General features: G+C 36.6%; 1 protein-coding gene across 1 annotated transcript in view; it reads right to left on the bottom strand.

The window, feature by feature from the left end:
- The window catches only part of CNTNAP4 (contactin associated protein family member 4), a 294,703-nt gene that overhangs the window by 38,187 nt on the left and 238,612 nt on the right, over window positions 1–17,904 (bottom strand). Inside the window, exons 14-16 of the mRNA XM_087715908.1 lie at window positions 12,239–12,395; window positions 4,917–5,044; window positions 2,590–2,760 (exon numbers count right to left, since the gene is read on the bottom strand). Of these exons, the coding sequence (XP_087572034.1) occupies window positions 2,590–2,760; window positions 4,917–5,044; window positions 12,239–12,395 (456 nt within the window). The remainder of the gene's footprint in view (window positions 1–2,589; window positions 2,761–4,916; window positions 5,045–12,238; window positions 12,396–17,904) is intronic.

The raw sequence follows: 17,904 nt of genomic DNA, 5'->3' as shown, positions 1-17,904 counted from the left end.
GGAGCAGTTAATTGATAGATATTGTGAGTAAAGAGAGTAGCAACATAATATTCAACTAAAAATCTGAAGTTTTCTTCATCTGACATCAAAAGCGTACAATCCTCTCTACACCCTTCCTATCTTAGCAGAGAGGATATTCTACCATTAGGCTATTTTGCTTTAAGAAGATTCATAATCACTGGCAGGATCTGTGTTAATTCAAAGACAAAATTCAAAGGCAAGCAGATTACCCCTCAAAATATATCTTTGAATATAATCATGAAATTGAATCAAAATCATATTGAATTTAACTCCTTGAATTCAAATTAGATCTTGACTGATTTATAGATCCTTAAGATCCATGCCTTTGAATACCAAAACATTTTAACAGGCACTATTAGAAAAGTAATCTTTAAAAAAAAATAGCCATTTTTTTCTCTGTTGCAACAAAACAGGAATCCTAACAAAAATGCACTCAAAACTTCTGCAGATGCAGTCTTATTTGAGATGCCACCAGAACAGGAGAAGTAGCATTGTTATGTTTTGGTGCATACAGGAATATAAGTGACCTACTCCTTGATAAGTTAATAAAGCATCAGACAGGTCCTGCATTATGCACTGTGTGCATTCTGACACTTTATGAAAGAAATAGCACCATTTCTCTACTATGTGGTCATCTTCAGTTTGGTCAACCAATGCTCCATACATGTCTGATAATTGTTAAGATTCCAGCTCAACTGTGTGAAACTCAATACTCTATTATATCCTCATTTAATGATTCTCTGAGGCTACTGCATCACTGTATTATACAGCAGTTCTCATCAATGTAGCAGATGGCAAGGCAATTATATTGTTATTTAATATAACAAAACATCAGAAAAAGAGCAAATTCATGTCCTCTATTCTACTACATTGTGAAGACACTTTGATCTAAAGTCCATCAGTTATCATATTCCACAGTAAGTATCTGAATAATTGAACAGGAAGTCTTTTTGAAGTAAAATTATGATATTTTGTCAAATCTTCTCCCATCTCTCCCCCCACCTTGCCAGAAATCCAAAACTTTCAATGTAAAGTATAGAGAATACATTTGTTTCTTTAGGAGTTCTAGCTGGATTCTCTTTAGATAATATCCAACCTCAAATTGGCACACAAAGCACCCTTTTCAAAAGTGTATAACAATATCTAAGGCTAGTGGATGTGCAATCATATATGATTCACCCTGGTTCTAGTTTAACGCTTTAACCATAAATTCAACTGATTTAGTTTCTCTGATCTATGCAAATTTTCCATCTTTGCTTTCTATTAGAGTTTGGAAGCTTAAAAAAACAACACCTTGAATCTGTGGCATTGGCAGACTGCTTTCCATTTTCAAAACCTTGACAGTAACCATGTGGAACAGATACTCAATGCTAGTCCCTGCCAGTCAGCAAATTTCCAGTAATGAGGTCTGTTTTCTAAGTTGATGTGCTGTCTTTCGCATCAACTTTTCAAATATTTCCCTGGTATGGTCTGAAACTACATCTTATCAGAAAAGCAGAATAAATGTTATATAGGATTATATTTCAAAACATGAAAAAGAAAGAAAACAGTTGTATAGAAGTGACTACTAAAGTTTGGTCTTTGAAGCCTATATGTGAAGAAAGAACTCCAAAGCAAGGCCCACTTGGATATTTCCTATTATTCTGTTTTATAAAACAAAACAAAAAAATAAATGTAGAGAATAAATTCTTTCCAACTACTCTTAAAATAATAATATAGTTTTCATACAATGTAGGAATGTTTATACTTAAAGATGAAATTATTATATATACATGGGATTTTCTCCTTCCTTTTTAAGACACAAGGCTCTCCACAGGCATCATTTGATACTGTAATACAATCAGTTCTAGGAAGAGCTGGCTTCATTTAACACAAAAAGTTATTCATTCAAACTGCACAGTATTACAAATACAGCGTGCTATGGGTAGTCCTCGACTTACAGCAGTTCATTTAGTGACAATTGAAAAAAATGACATCTGACTGTTTTTCTCAGTTACGACCATTGCAGCATCCCCATGGTCATGTGATCAAAATTCAGACATTTGGCAACTGCCTCATATTTATGACAGGTTGCAGTGTCCCAGGGTCATGTGATCCCTTTTTGCAACCCTCTGACAAGGAAAGCCAATGGGGAAGGCAGATTCACTTAACAACCATGTTACAAACTTAACAACTGCAGTGGTTCACTTAATGACAGTGACAAGAAAGATCATAAAATTAAGCAAAATTCATTTAACAAATGTATTCATTCATTCAATGTTGGGCTCAATTGTGCTTGTAAGTTGAGGACAACCTGCACTATCTGAAGAAGAGTCATTTGCCCCTATGTTTCCATAGGAATCATGAGAACAAGCAGGATATTACTGAAATCTTGTAATTAAAAGAGCAGGTACATATAATACGGTGCTTATAAGCCCTCATCTAGGATAACTGCATCTTTAGCCTTTAGTAAAGCCACCTCTCAAATTTTCAGACAGCTTTAGCAATCAATATTTTGGCATGGCCAAAATATGTAAAATACATGTTTAAAAGAAGCCAATAAAAATAATCTGTTTAAATATGACTCACAGTGTAGTTCTATCCTTATGAAGTCTCTGATTCCCAGATTCTCTAAAAGCACACCAGAAGAAGCTGTAGTTTTGAAGAAAAAGGACATGTCTGCACTCAGTTCTCCATGAAAAGTGGGAAAATGGAGATAGGAGGCCTCAGTGTTGAAGGAGGCTGCATTCCAAAACTCTCCTAAATATAGAACAAAGAAGGTGGAAAATTCTATTACATATACAGTTGTATCTAATGAACTGGCAATTAACATATTAATTATCCCCAAAGATTTCACTAAATGCCTTCTTTGAAAGTTCACTAAATGCCTTCTTTGAAAGTTCAATTTGTAAGTGCCACAATTCACTTATGATTCAAGTCTGCCTTTTTCCAGATAATCTACAAAGGCTTAATTCCAAATCATACTATCTAAAAAATCAAATTGGTGATACCAAAGAACCTTCTCAGTTACTTTCTCAACAATGTGATATTTTGTCAACTAGAAAATGACTCATGCTGAGTGCTTTTGCTGCTGATGAAAGCAGTCTCATTATCATGAATCTGAATGACACCTCCCATATGTTTATTTCAGTTGCTACTTGTTTTCTTATGAACTTTTCATTGTTCTTGTCTTGTTGTCTACTCTACCAACATACTTCCCCCCCCCCATCTTTGACTGTTATCCACTTTGGGGTTCTGTTTCCATTTCAAGACCAACCACTAGATTATCAATATTTGAAGAAAGGAAGGAAGGAAAATTAAAATGCTCATATTTGCATACACATGTTTTCTAGTAAATAGTTAATGCTTAGTTAATGAAAATTATACTACAGTTTCATTTGCATTGCTTCCTCACCAATCCAAAGATTAGAACAAGTCTATTGTACTAATTCTAAGAGTTTTTAGCAACCTTATATGAAATAACCAGTTACTATGCAGTCCATGAACGTGTAAGGGAACATGCTGGGATGCATGATCTTTCCTTATTGATTTTCAAGAAAGTTAAATTCTAAAGTTATTTTGTTTGCTAAATTTACATACTGCACATTCTGCTATATCCTGTCTATGTATTTATCTCTTTCATAAGCTATACACTTGGTAAATTAAATCAGGCAATATCAGCCAGTGAAAACTAAATATATTTTCTTTGGTTAGTCTCATGATTTTTTTTTCTTTTTTAGAAATGTCATCCCCCCCCCCAAAAAAAAACACCATGGTAGATAAATTATAAATGAGTTTTAAACATCAAGTTTCAGTTATACTCGATATATTATCCCCTCTACTTTATATTAGTTTTTAAACTTCTTGTAAAACTTTCAATAAAAGTTTTAATTTTGCATAAACCATTTTGAGGAAATTTTCTGGTGAGAAAGACAGGATATAAATACATTGCACTTTCTATCTAATTTCCCAGTGTTTCAGTATGTGTTGATTTATTAATGGCTGATCTGATAAGTTCTTTGATTAAGCAGAAAGAATACATTTGTTTGGTTCTAGTGTCAAGAAAAGATATACAGGATATAATATTATACTTTTACTACTTTTTCAAATTCTGTGGTGTTATGTTACACACACACACACACACCACTCATTTATCTCAAATACATTAGGACAAATAAATGCCATACACAGGGGAAATGTATCTAAAATGTATGTTGTTTGTACTTATATCTTTGCTTTATGCTTTTTTCTTTAAGGCAAAAACAGATTACATAGGACGAATACATCTAAAAAAATTGTATGCCCAAAATGTTTTATAGTGATGCATAAAATAGATAGAGCAGATGTGAGCTTCAAATGCTTCCAAAGTTATTGAAAGCAAACTTAATGTAAGAGCTTACTCAAAACCATTTTATTGCAGCGCTGAATGTTCTAATCTAAATTACATTTCATCAGCTTTTACAGATAGAAGAGCTGCATGTGCTTTATTATCTTGCTACTTTAAGTTTATAGTTCAAGTATTAGCATGATATTAAATCTGCACTTTTATTTTTAAATAAGTATCACTCTGTGTAGAATGACTTTTCCCGCAAACGTGCACAGACTTACTGTAGATGTAAAAGTAACCTATATAGTAGCCATACACTATAAATAGCTAGTCAATTTGAATTTTATATTCACAACATTGATAAGAGGAATGCAGGTCCTTCCCTGTCCAATGATCAGCTACTGTGTAAGAAAAAAATGGATTCAAATTTAACCTGAAAGCCCTATGAACTGTATGCATGAGGAAGAGAGAGAGAGATAGAGAGTGAGAGAGAGGGACGGACGGACAGACGGAGGGAGGGAGGGAGGGAGGGGGAGAGAGGGAGAGAGAGAGATCACTTGATACAAAATCACACAACATATTTACTTACTATCACCCTGGCAGATTAAAGGTCCAAGTTTATAAGCTGCTTCAGAATTTGGACGGCCTGTATCTGTGATGACTAGCTCTGTTACTGGCAAATGGTCTTTGTAGGACAGAAGTCCTGTATCATTTGTCCTGCCACAAATAAAGAAATAGTTTCAGAATAAATGTTTATGACTATCCTCAGACCTATGGAAGAAATGTGTAGAAAAAATATCCTGCTTTTGAAGAAGATACATGGATAAGATAGTCATGACATGATGGAACATTACAGCATTTTTAACAGCAAAAACAGATATACCATGAATGGTAGAATGAAACCATTACAGCTATACATCACCTAACTTTATGCAGCCATGGTTTTTCCTGATCTATTAAAAAACTAATTGACCTCTTAAATAGGCAGTCTATTCATGTTTTAAGAAACAGCCCTATGTAGCTTAGCAAGAAAGAAAATAAATGATAAACAGCAGAAAATAATTCAACTTTTTGAATGGTTTAATTTTTTAGACTCAGTGCTGAATTTATTAAATACAGTGTAAGTGAAAAACACACATATTCTTGGACAGAGGGAATTTTGAACGACCGTATTTTTCAGAGAATAAGACACATGTTTTTTTTCCTCAAAAAAGATGCTGAAAATCTGGGTGGCCTCCTGAAGCCCCACCCCTTCACCAAAATGGCCGTGCATAGCCTTATGGAGGCTTTTAGAGAGCTCCTGGGGGCTAGGGAGGGCAGAAATGAGTGAAAAATGGGTCGGTTTTTCCTCAATTTTGCCCCATCCACCAACCCCCAAGAGCACTCTATAAGTCTCCATAAGGCTATGCATCCATTTTTTTTGACATGAAAAATGGATCGTTTTTTGCTGGTTTTTGAGAAGCCCCCCCCCCCCAAGGTTATTTGGTTCCACCACAAATCTACGAAGCCCTTCTGCACGGAGACATAAGCGCAAAGACTAATTCACGCCGTTCTAAGCGCTAAGGAAAAACACGACCCTAACGCGATGACATAATCGTGGAGGGCAAAATCGCGCATTCCCAAGCACTCAGTACCCTAAACCTAACCCTAAACCTAACCCTAACCCTAACCCTAACCCTAACCCTAACCCTAACCCTAACCCTAACCCTAACCCTAATCCTAATCCTAACCCTAAACCTAACCCTAATGCTAAACCTAACGCTAAACCTAACCCTAACCCTAAACCTAACCCTAAAACAAACCCCTAAACCTAATCCTAATGCTTACCTTAATTGAAGTCGGCTTTCTGCCGTGGTGCCGTTTTAAAGCGCCCTTCTGTTGCCGTGCTGTTGTCACAGTGGTGATGACGCGCGGTGATGATGTCGCGGCTTTAGCGCCGTGATTTTATCACCACGATTTTGACCAGTGTGGTTTTGTCGTGCCACAGGTTATTTATGCCTTTTTTTAAAAAAATGGGCCTGTTTTTGCGAAAAACAGGCTGTTTTGGGGAGGTTTGCAGAGTGACACCCCCCCCCTTTTGGAAAGCTCTTTAACTCATTAATGAGAATTACATTGATCAAGTACTGTGCCAGCCAGCAGAAACAAGGTCTTAGGTGCTGGAGATTGTCAGCGATTTCCTTCTCCAACACATGGATAAATACACCTAGAAACATCTACCTACCTACCTATTCTCTTTCCCTACCTACCTACGGTATTTCTCCCTCTCTCTCTCTCCATCTACCTACCTACCTACCTACTCTCTCTCTCTCCCTACCTATCTACTGTATCTCTTTCTCTCCCCCTCTATCTACCTATGGACCTACCTATGGTATTTCTCTCTCTCTCCCTCTATCTAACTACCTACCTACCTACTCTCTGTCTCTCCCTACCTATCTACTGTATCTCTCTCTCTCTCTCTCTCTCTCTCTCTCTCTCTCTCTCTCTCTCTCTCTCTCTCTCCCCCTTTATCTACATACCTACCTAACTACTCTCTCTCTCTCTCTCCCTACCTCCCTACTGTATTTCTCTCTCTTTCCCTCTCTATCCCTCTATTTTCCTACCTACTTTTTTTTTTTTAAAAAAATGTCTCTTCAAAAGCTTGGTGCGTCTTATACTCCGGTGCGTCTTATACTCCAAAAATATGGTAATTATTTTTTTTTTACTAATTATTTATTGGTAGTTCTCATTTAATTAGGTTGATTAGGACTGGAATTTCCATTGCTAAACACTATGGTGGAAAACTGTTATATTTAAGTGACTCCCATGCTGTCAGTAAGTGTGACATCCTGTGGTTGTTATTTGCAATGTCATGCTTGCTTCCCCTTTGCCTTTGCTTTTCAGAAGCTAGTAGTGAAGGTTACATATATGACTGCAGGATATTGCAGCATGATAATTTCAAGCCAATCATTAAAATAGCCAAATAATGATCACATGACTTTATGGACGCTGCAACCACTGTACAAGAACTGATTGTAAGCATTATTAACTTGGTGCTGTAAATTTGAATGGTCTGTGGAAAAAATGGTTCTTAAACAAGGACCACCTGTACTGAGTCAGAATATTGATCAGCTCAGCAAATGTTATCACCTATTGGCAGACATTTTCTGACTCTGATTGGTGGTCATCTCCAAGGCATTGAATATGGGAGGGTGATCATACAAAGCCCACGATAGCTACAGGTAGCTACAAACCTAAACCATGATCTGTTTCTGTGACAAATCAATGATTTGGGGCCAAATGGTCATCATGGTTTTTGAAGTCTAATTACTACAGGGTAGCATGTAACTCTTACTTTGTTCATGTTTTTCAAAAGAAAATATCCAATGTTTAGGTTTCTTTTATTTCAGTAAGGATGGGAGAATCTTAACCTTTTCTGGGTGTTTGACGACATATTTTTTGAACAAAATCTGTGGAATTTATAAAATAAAAAATAAGAGGATTAATGTCTTTTTTATTTTTTTGCTACTCAAAATTTGAAGACTTGCTTTATTAGTCAATCACCTCCAAAGTTAGATATTTTATGTCCACAGAACAGGCAACTATTCCTTGTAAATCTTAAAAAAAGTACCCTGTTTCCCTGAAAATAAGACCTCCCTGGATAATAATTGGGCTTTTGAGTGTATGCTCTAAAATAAGCCCTCCCCTAAAATATTTAAATGCATGCACAGCCAGTCCTTCTCATTTCCTGGGGGCAAAGGGGGGAAACATGTCCCATGCACCCCCACATGCACCTGCCATCCACATGGAATGGCCTCACGGAGGTAGCTCTTGCAAACCCTTGCTACCGCGCCCCTTATCTTAGTGGCAGCCACAAAAAGAGTGGCAGGCCCAGCAATGCTAGGGCTGGCAAGAGTGTGCCAGAAACAGAGACAGCACTTCTGGCCCTCTCTGGATCAGCTGATCTGCAGGCTAAGGTTAAGGGGCCTCCTGCACCTCAAAAATATTAAGACCTCCCTGAAAATAAGGCCAAGCACTTATTTTGAGAGTCAAAAGAAAATAAGACCCCAAATATGGTATGTTGAAAAACAATAGTTATTAGAATTGAATAAACATTACAATTAATTGAGAAATTTTATCAGTTTTCATCTGAACATTCAAAGTGTATTAAAAGTAGATAGGAACTGGACTGATTTAAATCCAAATTGATTCAGATTTGTACTATTAAAATTCATACATGCATGTCTAGACAGCATCTGAATCCAATGAAATCAGTTAGGATGCATTAAGTTCATTTAAATGAATCCATCAAAATTGATCTGGACATGTTTCCTGTATATGATCAAACTAAACTATTGATTCAATTTATCAAACTGGTTCAAAGCAATTTATGAAAATGCACCAAATCAATTTAGTATATTTAATATTTATTTTCAATATTTATTAAATATTCATAGAATGTAATAAACTAGAGGTTTTCTGAGAGATCTAGTTTCAAAGTCCCTGTGCTTCTTTGGCAAGCTTGATCTTCTGAGAATTGCTCTCAGTATTATAACTGTTTTTCTATTCTCTAAAAAAAGTAAAAACATAACTTTCCTACAACTATGAATGGGACACCATTTTTTTTAACTTCGTCCTTGAGTTAAATTATAGATAATTCTTGATTACTGTGATTCATTCAGCGACCCTTCAAAGTCATGATTGTGCTGAATGAAAGGACTTATGACTAGTCCCTGACGTTACAGCTACTGCAGCAGCCCCATGGTGACGTGATTACAATCTTAGTGCTTGGCAACTTACAACAGGTTGCCAAGGGCTCTGTGATCCTTTGATTGCCATTTGCCATCCTCCCTGCCACCTTTCCCACAACATTAATGCCACTGTGCCTAACAAGAGAATTCCACTCATCCCTCAGGGCTGGCATAAGATTTGATCTGATGAAGTAAGCTGAAGGTCAAAAAAGTTTATGTCCTTTAATATTTTTTGTTACTTAGAAAAAGTGCTTTAAGGATCCTTCTGGATACTTCAGAAAAGAAAAAAAGAGAAGTAGTACACAGAGTGAGGTTGTGTAACATCAATGATGAGCCAAAAATAAAACTTTGTTCAGAGATTATCATTAGTAGCACAGTAGAACAGTGAGATAATTTTAAAAAAATATTCTACAATGTTTTGAATCTACTAGTTGAGACAGAAGGAAAATATCTTTTTCTGGGGAGGGAATAAAAATCAGGGATATGCCTTTCTCAGAAACATTCTCAGGATTTCAAATTAAAGTTTTCCTATTTTTAAATACTGAAGTAGTGATGTAATGTTTCATAGGTGTGTTTTTAGAAATTTAACAAAGCTCAGCAATCCAGCACCAAATATGCTTGCTTTCCAAACTGTATATTTGCATATTTATATTTAGCTTTAAAAATGGGCTGCCTCTTAACAAGTGAAAATCAGATTTATTTATGAGGAAAATGCAAATTGATTGGGGTTTTTTAAGAAGAACTTTGCAAAAATATTAGATGATTATGAAAGGATAAAGTTGTCACAATCACAAAAGAGCAAACATAAAGATTCCCCACACCCCAGTTCTTTCTCTTTTTAAAGCAATTGACATTTACCAGTATTGTGATAAAATTAGATGGCAGATTACAGCCATAGTAGGCTTTAAAAATTAAAAGTTGGTTAAGAATAATAACATTCTTGCATTTTGGCAGGCAGCATTAATGAAAACTTTGTCTGTATTATTAAATTACATTAATGTTTTAATCAACGCAACATTATTTTAAGAAAGTATTTTGATTTGGCTCCGATTCCTGAATTGAATGTTTATGACAAATGTTTTGACTTGGTAATGCTTTCTGAAATCTTCCATCTTTATCATACTCTGGCATGAAAGTATGACAGCAGTCATTCACTGATCTTTCCTTTAGTGTATCTCAGACAAACTGTTCTCTGCATACTGAAAAGTATTTCCTTCTTTTCCGTTTCTTAAAAACAATCCTGTTAAGTCTGCAAGAAACTAATCTAACATATTCAATATAATGAAGAAATATGACAGATTCTGAGATAAATATTCTCTGCAATTTTGAAAGTAGATTTTTTCACTCAGTTAATATCTTTCCAACCCCATATCCAGATTATGTAATTTTTTTTCAACCTACAAAAGATCATTTGCAAAGGTTTTTCTAATTCTTGAAGGAACTCTTTCTAATGACCATTATTTTGTTTCCTTGAGGCAGCCGGGAGAAAACGGCCAAAATATCACCATATCACCTGGTTATGAGCCCCCAGCCTCTAAATTCTTACTAGCTTTTAAATATCAATATAGACTTAATGTGGATTTTTATTAAGTTGCAACAAACCTTACTGGAACAGTGTGGCAAGATGCTGTAAAGGAGGGGCAGAGGAAGCCAAGCATGGGTGTAAGATAGAACAGAGGTGAAACTGTCGATAGCTCAAGACATTCTGTTTTTGTATTTTTTCTATGTACTTCTCCCTTTGTAACATTCCAAAATGAACTTCTCCTTTTCAAAATGTCTTGTTTGTCTCATCTATGGAAATGCCTTGAGAAAGCTCAGTTTGGAGCACGGTATAAAACTAGTGTCCTCGGTGGAGCCCAAGGAGTTCAAATCTTGATGTGTTAACACTCTGAACTTGATGCAACAATAAACCTGTATCTCTTTTACCTTCGTGGTCTCATGTCCCATTCTTATAATTGATATATGGTAAAGGCTATGAGCTGCTGCAACATCCTGAGCTTTTACAATCCATCTTTTAAAAAAGCATTAAGATAGATAGAGTTCTACTCAGAATGCTGTGTGCATGGCAGGTCTAATTTTTGTGAATCTAGAGGTCACAGGGAACTAGCAATCAAAGTTTTCCCTTTTGGTTGAATATCTGAGCATGGAAACCTGCCAGCCAATCAGTGATTATTTGCTGCCCAAAGAAGTAATCCCTTCATGAGAATAAAAAAAGATAATTTGCTAACATTTATCCAAGTTTATGAGCTTTTTCTGGTGACAATAATATGTGGTCTTCCAAACTTATAATACTGGTTTGTTGATAATTTTGTATCTGGATCCTTTATTTTATCATGCAAAATACATACAGCATACATAATACCTCTATGTTATTGTATTAGTAGCCCAGAAGCTGGGTAGGCAGGAATATCTCTATCCATGAAAGTATAGACTAATTCGTACAAGATAACATAAATTCCAGCTTTTTGAGTATCTTTCACTGTCTTAAAATGATATTTCTTTGGCCATAGATACAATACTACTGACATAATGAAATATCAAACTATGATTATGACCAATATAAACTCACCGTTTCCCATGATCACAAAAATCAAAAATCTTCATCAAAACCATTTCATTTTTTATCCATTTCTTCTTATTCTCTCAGATATTAAGGAATTCCTTCAGATTTTCTCAAATTATCAACAGGATGCTGTTTGTTTGTTACTCTATCAACTGATTACCAGAACAATATTCTTTTGCTCAGAAGAAAAATTATATTTAATAAGCAAGTACAAGTCCCTATATTTGACTCTTGAATTATAACAAGGAAAGGGGAAGGGGAAAGGGGAAGAGATGAGAGAAGAGGATAGGAGAGGAGAGGAAAGTAAATGAAAGGAAAGATTCAAACTTTTTTCAAAACAATCGTTTATCTAATTCATTTGCCCATTCTGTCTCATCTAAGAATTTCCTGAAAATGCCTGCTAAGGAACAGTTGGATCAGACCTAAGGAAATCTTAGACAATTTTGGGTTTGAGTGGCCATGCAGGGATGAAGCATTTTAAGAAATTGTAATGGAGGAATACTGAGGGCAGCCTTATTAAGAGTACTCTGATATTTCCTCGCCGCCACCTGAGAAGAGAGTTAGAAACATACAAAAACATTCAGCCTTGACAACAAAAGAAATGAGAGGGAAAACAATCACCATTCATTTCTGTCAGCATCACAGTTACAGTCATGTTCAGAGTCAATGCAACTTCCTTCTATTCCACAAGCACATTTCTGCACATCAGGAGTGGAACCTCCCCAGTATGTCTGTGTCTCATTGATTTTTCCAATCCACCAGCTGAATGGAATGCCATCTATAAGGCAAGTTAGAACAAGTTAGTGTTTTGGAGCATGGCAATGCTGTCAGTGATAGCTTCAGCTCAAGGCAACCAAATAACTTAAGATTTTTTGTAAAAAAAAAAAAAAGCAATAAAATTATCCTACTATGATAAAATACTAAAAGATTTTCCATTTTAATGTTTCATTACCATGAGTAACATACTGTGAAGGTTTCTGCTTACAACATGACTTGAAACAGAAAGCCAGTAATCCCTGAATCGGTCAGGCGTGATATTAGAAACATTTATCTTTAACAGGACACTTTAGAAATTTTCTTTAGGAAAAGAAGGAAGTCCTCCTTCCCAATTCATTTTGTTGAGATCAATAAAAGATCGATACACTACTGTGAGAAGATTAGAAGAATAAATATTATCTAAAAAGCTTCAACTTGGTTAAAAAAATGTTATTGTGATAACAATTACAAAAGTAGTAATCATGTACTAAACAGCCAGAATAGTTTGATATAGGAAAAACTGGGAATGTTAATGTTCATATGACAAACTACTGTCATTGAAGATGTGTCAATGATTGTCATCTATATCTGTGTGTGTGTGTGTGTGTTCCAGTATAACTCTGGAATGCCTACAGTAATTTCAACCAAACTTGGTACACAGATGGCTTAATCTCAGGAAACAAATATTGTGGGAGCAAGACACCCCAAAACTCCTTGGGGGGTATGTTCTGTTAAGATATAGCCTGTTGTGTCTTAAAATGGCTTCTATCATACTTCCATAAAATGGCTTCTACTGTGCAGTGCAGTGGAGTTGCCATGGTAATGGCTTCACAGTACTCCTTCTGGTAAGGGAGTATCAATAAATAACCAGGCAATGCCGAGTTATTGGCTAGTATATTATAAGTAACATTGTGCCAAATTCTATCTTCCAATTTTGTCCAAAATCTTATTTTCCTGCAATAACATACTTCTATTTTTCCATTCCCAATGATGTTTTAAAATGTATTTAGATGATGTTTTTGAATTATTACTCTTTTCTTTTCCTTCAGGAAAGTGCTATGGCTGTTTTCTTTTCTTTTACAAATCTCCTCATCACCATCGGAAGGTGTATACCTCCTAGTCTGACAAAAGTCTGATGGGAAAAGTTTTGTTATGCGATTTAAAAGCTGTGTGGGATGCTAGGGACGTGGTATACTGTTGAATCAATTATAAAAGAATCCTGTTCTCGGCTTTAACAGATCTAATAAAAATCAGTTAGAAACTGGAGTATTGTAATAGCAACCTAGTCTTGTGTTACATGCAACAGTCCAAAGAGATAGCATGTCAGGCCTGCAGTTATATTCCTTTTTGGGATCTTTGGCCTGCCACACTCTCTATTATTTCATTATGCTGTTTCATTAGTGTAGCAATTGGAAGGAGGAATAGAAAGGAGTAAAATTGTGGAATGTGTTGTTGTCATTCTTTTCTAGAAGCCAAGGTCATCTTTTGTTTCCACAACTCTGCATCTGACCAGAACTAGATGGGTGGAAATGCCAGCATGGGTGAAGAAGATTGGACCATGTGATGGATTTATGGGGGTGGGGATAAGATCATTAACTTTCAACTGGGTGGAATCCCAGGAAGCTTTTAGATTTGGGATTCCACAGATGTGCCAACATGTCTGCTTTATTAAATTGGAACTTTGATGAAAGTTATTTCTTCAGCTCTGATTTAATTCTGAATGATAATTGGAATGCTGACATAGTGTGATACTCAGTGAAAAAAGCACAATGATTAAGTTTAGGATTTGGCAGAAGAAGAATAGTTTTTTTAAAAAAAAAATCCAAGGATTTAGGTCAGGAACTGAGCAAGCATGATAGAACAGCAGAATAGCAGTGAAGATAAAGACATTATTGCAAAGCTAATTTTATTTTGAAGGCTTTGTAATGATTCCTGCAGAGCTGACACCCAGGTCCAGTTCCTGCTTACTAATGGAAGGTAGTCAGAAAAGACTTATTAATCCCCCATATCTTTCTTTCTCTACCTTCTGGATCCTGAGCTGACTGATCTTGGCTGACAAGTCTTACATACTGAATCAAGTACTGTTGTATCTTCTGTGAGTCCTTGGTCTGTGAGATGTTTGACCTCTGCTTTGAGTTAGAACCCTTCCAGGATGACTATGAATGTCAGGCCTGCAGCTTTCTTTTGGATCTTTGGCCTGCCACACTTTCTATTATTCTACTAGGCCTTTTTCTATGGTGGGAAAATGGGAGGGGGGATTGTATGGAGTTACCTATTGTGTAGCCAAAACAAAATTCTTTCTAGAAAAACAAGGCCATTCTTTGTCTCTGCATCTCTGCACCTGACCGGAACTGGATGGATGGAACTGCCAGCAAGGCAGTGGGATATTGGACCATGTGATGGAATTGTGGGTGTGGGGCAAGATCTTGAACTTTAAACTGGGTGGGGAAAACCGGGAAGCTTTCAGATTTGGGTTTTCCCAGATGTGCCAACATGGCTCTCTTAATAAATTGGAACTTTGAGCAATACTTTGCCTTGGATTTTTATTTACTTTTGGATGCTATTTGGAACCCTGGCAATGATTCTATGATCCTGATAGAGACATATATTCTTGAGCATGTTATAATTCTGTTAATGTAGGTTTTTTTCCCCTTTCGTTAAGGAAAGAATTACCTCAAGAAAATTATTTTGAATTGAAGTTTTAAAAAATAGAAATATTTTATATAATTTTATTAGTATTATATGGTTAAATGTATCCAATACCACAAAACAATTGTTCACATACAATTCTTTCCTCAGCACAATTTACAACAAGAATTTTTTAAAAAAAATCCAGTTTAAATTCTCCAGTATGGTACAGTAAAGAAGAGTTGCTGCTGGGTAAATAGAGCGGTAAATGCACAGAAAAGGGTAATTACTAATGGATCTGAAGCATGAAGATAATCCATTTTAAAGAAGAAAGAAAGGTGAACTTTATGATGAATGCGAAAGCAAAGACTGAAGAAAACAGTATGTAGTAATATTAAAATACATGATGCTGTGTATGTGAATCTGATTTTGTTAGGAATAATCAATTATCCATAAGAGCTCCTGCTACATTTTGAAAATATAGGATTTGTTTCTGCCCACTTTGCTTAAAAAAAGAAATAACTAGGGGATGCAAAAAACTGTGACTGTAGCTCATGGTTTTCAGGTTCTCTATGATCTCCTAGCCTCTAATTCATTTATTTGTTCCCATGCTGTGCAACAACCTGGCCAGCAGGCCTTTAAAAAAGGACTCACAGATCCAGAAATGTGTAATTATGGTATAAGAATGTTGTGTAAATCTGGCAGACTTTGCTATTTATCCTAGAAAGATAGCCAGATTATGGAATACTTCATTTTGCTTGCCTATCTGTTTGTCCATCACAATCCACTATTTCTGATCTAACTTTTCTTATTTGTGCTGGAAGAAAGTTTTGAAGAACTAGAACAAGTGCTTAATATATTTAGCCAATCCCATAACTTTGGATTTCAAGTCCCTTTAAACAGTTCTAGTCTTGCTTTAAACATGAAAGCTGGCTGGGTGACTTTGGACCAATCACCAGGAGATGGTGAATTCTAGTCCTTTAAAATCAACTCTGTACTAATGGCAAAGCAAGATTTATGACATGATTTCATGCCTTCCATATATGGTAGGTATGCTGAAGATAATGGAACCTGTTTTGTAAGTATTCTGAAGCATTTTCTTTTTCTTTTCATACACCTGAACAGTCTGGAGCAGAAAAAGAATATAAATCCAACTCTTCATACATTTGTTTCTTGCATGTAATTTAAAAAAGTGATGGAGCTTTGCATTTTGTGACATATTTCATTCAGCAAAATGAAAATAAAAAGAACAAGTGATGGTGCAAATAACAACAAACAAAGAAAGCTGTTAGGGAGTAAATTAGCCATATCTCCAAAATACAATTCAGTTTGCTTGTTCATAGGCTGCTTGGAATAAACAAGGCAAATATACTAAATCCCCTGGCTTAAAACTGAGCTGCTCACATTGTGAAGTAATGCAAGTCTGCTATGATTTTTTAAACAAGGTGTATTTTTTGATTAGACCTCCTGGGTCACTATTTCAGAAGGTCCACAGGCTAGCAAAATAGCAGTAGATGTAGGAGCAGCTTACCACTTATTGCTGGCTTCCCTATTGACTTTCTTTAAGGGAAGTGGGCAGGGTGCATTTGAAATGAGTTTGTGAAACTTTAATCTCATGGAAGCTATGGATCCTGGTCACAACTCTGCCAAATTTCAAGCCCTAAGGTATACCATGCCATCATCACCTCAGAAGACTTCACTCTTCTTGCTGGTTTCCCCATTGACTTGTGGGAAGTTGGCAGGGAATATTCTTTTTTTCCACATATAAATATAAACTGGTGCCATTTCCCTGCCTCTCATGACCCTCAGGTGAATCCCAGTGAAGTCTATACCTCTTCCGTGGCTCATCCAGAAAACATTTTTGGGAGGAGGGGGAAGCAAGGAAGCTGCACACTGAAGCAAGTTGCACTGCCACTCCCCATTCTGGCATATTCCCACATTCTTTTAGGGAGAAAGAGGGCTCATAACTGTGGCAACCCTTAACCAGCCTGACATGTCCAGTAGACATCTGAATCACTCCCTCATCCTTCCTTCACTCTCCACCAACATTAAGAGGTTTCAAATTTCAGCCTCAGTTCCAAAGCCAATTGTTGCTCACTCATCAAGCTTTATTGCCAGCCAACTGGCTGCAGAGTCTAGAGATAGGCAGGCAAATGTCATAATTATGTGACTTCAGCCAGTCACAGCAATGTGACATAGAATCACTGAAGTGGCCACAAATTTCAATCCCACAGGAGTGATGATTCCTGGAGTTTAGTTGATTTCTATTTGTTAACTCATTTGTTAGCTAATTGTTGCTCTATCATGGACCATTTCACCCAATTTAAAGCTGCAATAAAACAGAAACAAGAATACTGTAGTATATTGTAGTGGGTGCCCCAGAAGCTGGCTCAGATCATGAGGAAGGGTCAGCTTCAGGAGCTTTGGAGCAAGGCATGGAGGAATGTCTTGAAGATGGGGAGGACCCTGAACCAGGCAAGGTTGGGCAAGAGGAGGAGGAGAAGCTAGGAATCTCAGAATGGGCTGAAGGAATGACTGGATAAGTATCTGGCTAATAAACAGAAGGTAGAGATGCAGCTGCAGCCAGGAGGCTCAGAAGACCAACCAGAAACAGTGGGCATAAGAAAGGGCATAGTTGCAATTGGATGAGGAGGAACTGACTCCCCCACTTATCCCAGGGCAAGCAGGACCAAGAGGAGAGAGGTACAGGGGAGGTCAGTGAGTCTACCTCACTGCTCCTAATGAGCTGCACTAGCCAGCAGCTATCTAGCCCAGCATGTGGAGTAACGTGACACTGGAAACAACTCATACTTTTCTTGCCATGCATCTGTTCTGCCATCTTGACTCTTGCTTTTGGACTCTTTGACTCTGTGAATGGACTTTTGACTTTTCTTCTTGGACTT

This window comes from Thamnophis sirtalis, unplaced genomic scaffold (genome assembly GCF_051295495.1).
Source record: "Thamnophis sirtalis isolate CommonGarterSnake01/CBP01778 unplaced genomic scaffold, rThaSir2_p1.2 scaffold_5, whole genome shotgun sequence".
Lineage (NCBI taxonomy): Eukaryota > Metazoa > Chordata > Lepidosauria > Squamata > Natricidae > Thamnophis > Thamnophis sirtalis.
Note: the sequence above shows the minus strand (reverse complement) of the source record. Positions and strands in the feature narration are given on the sequence as shown.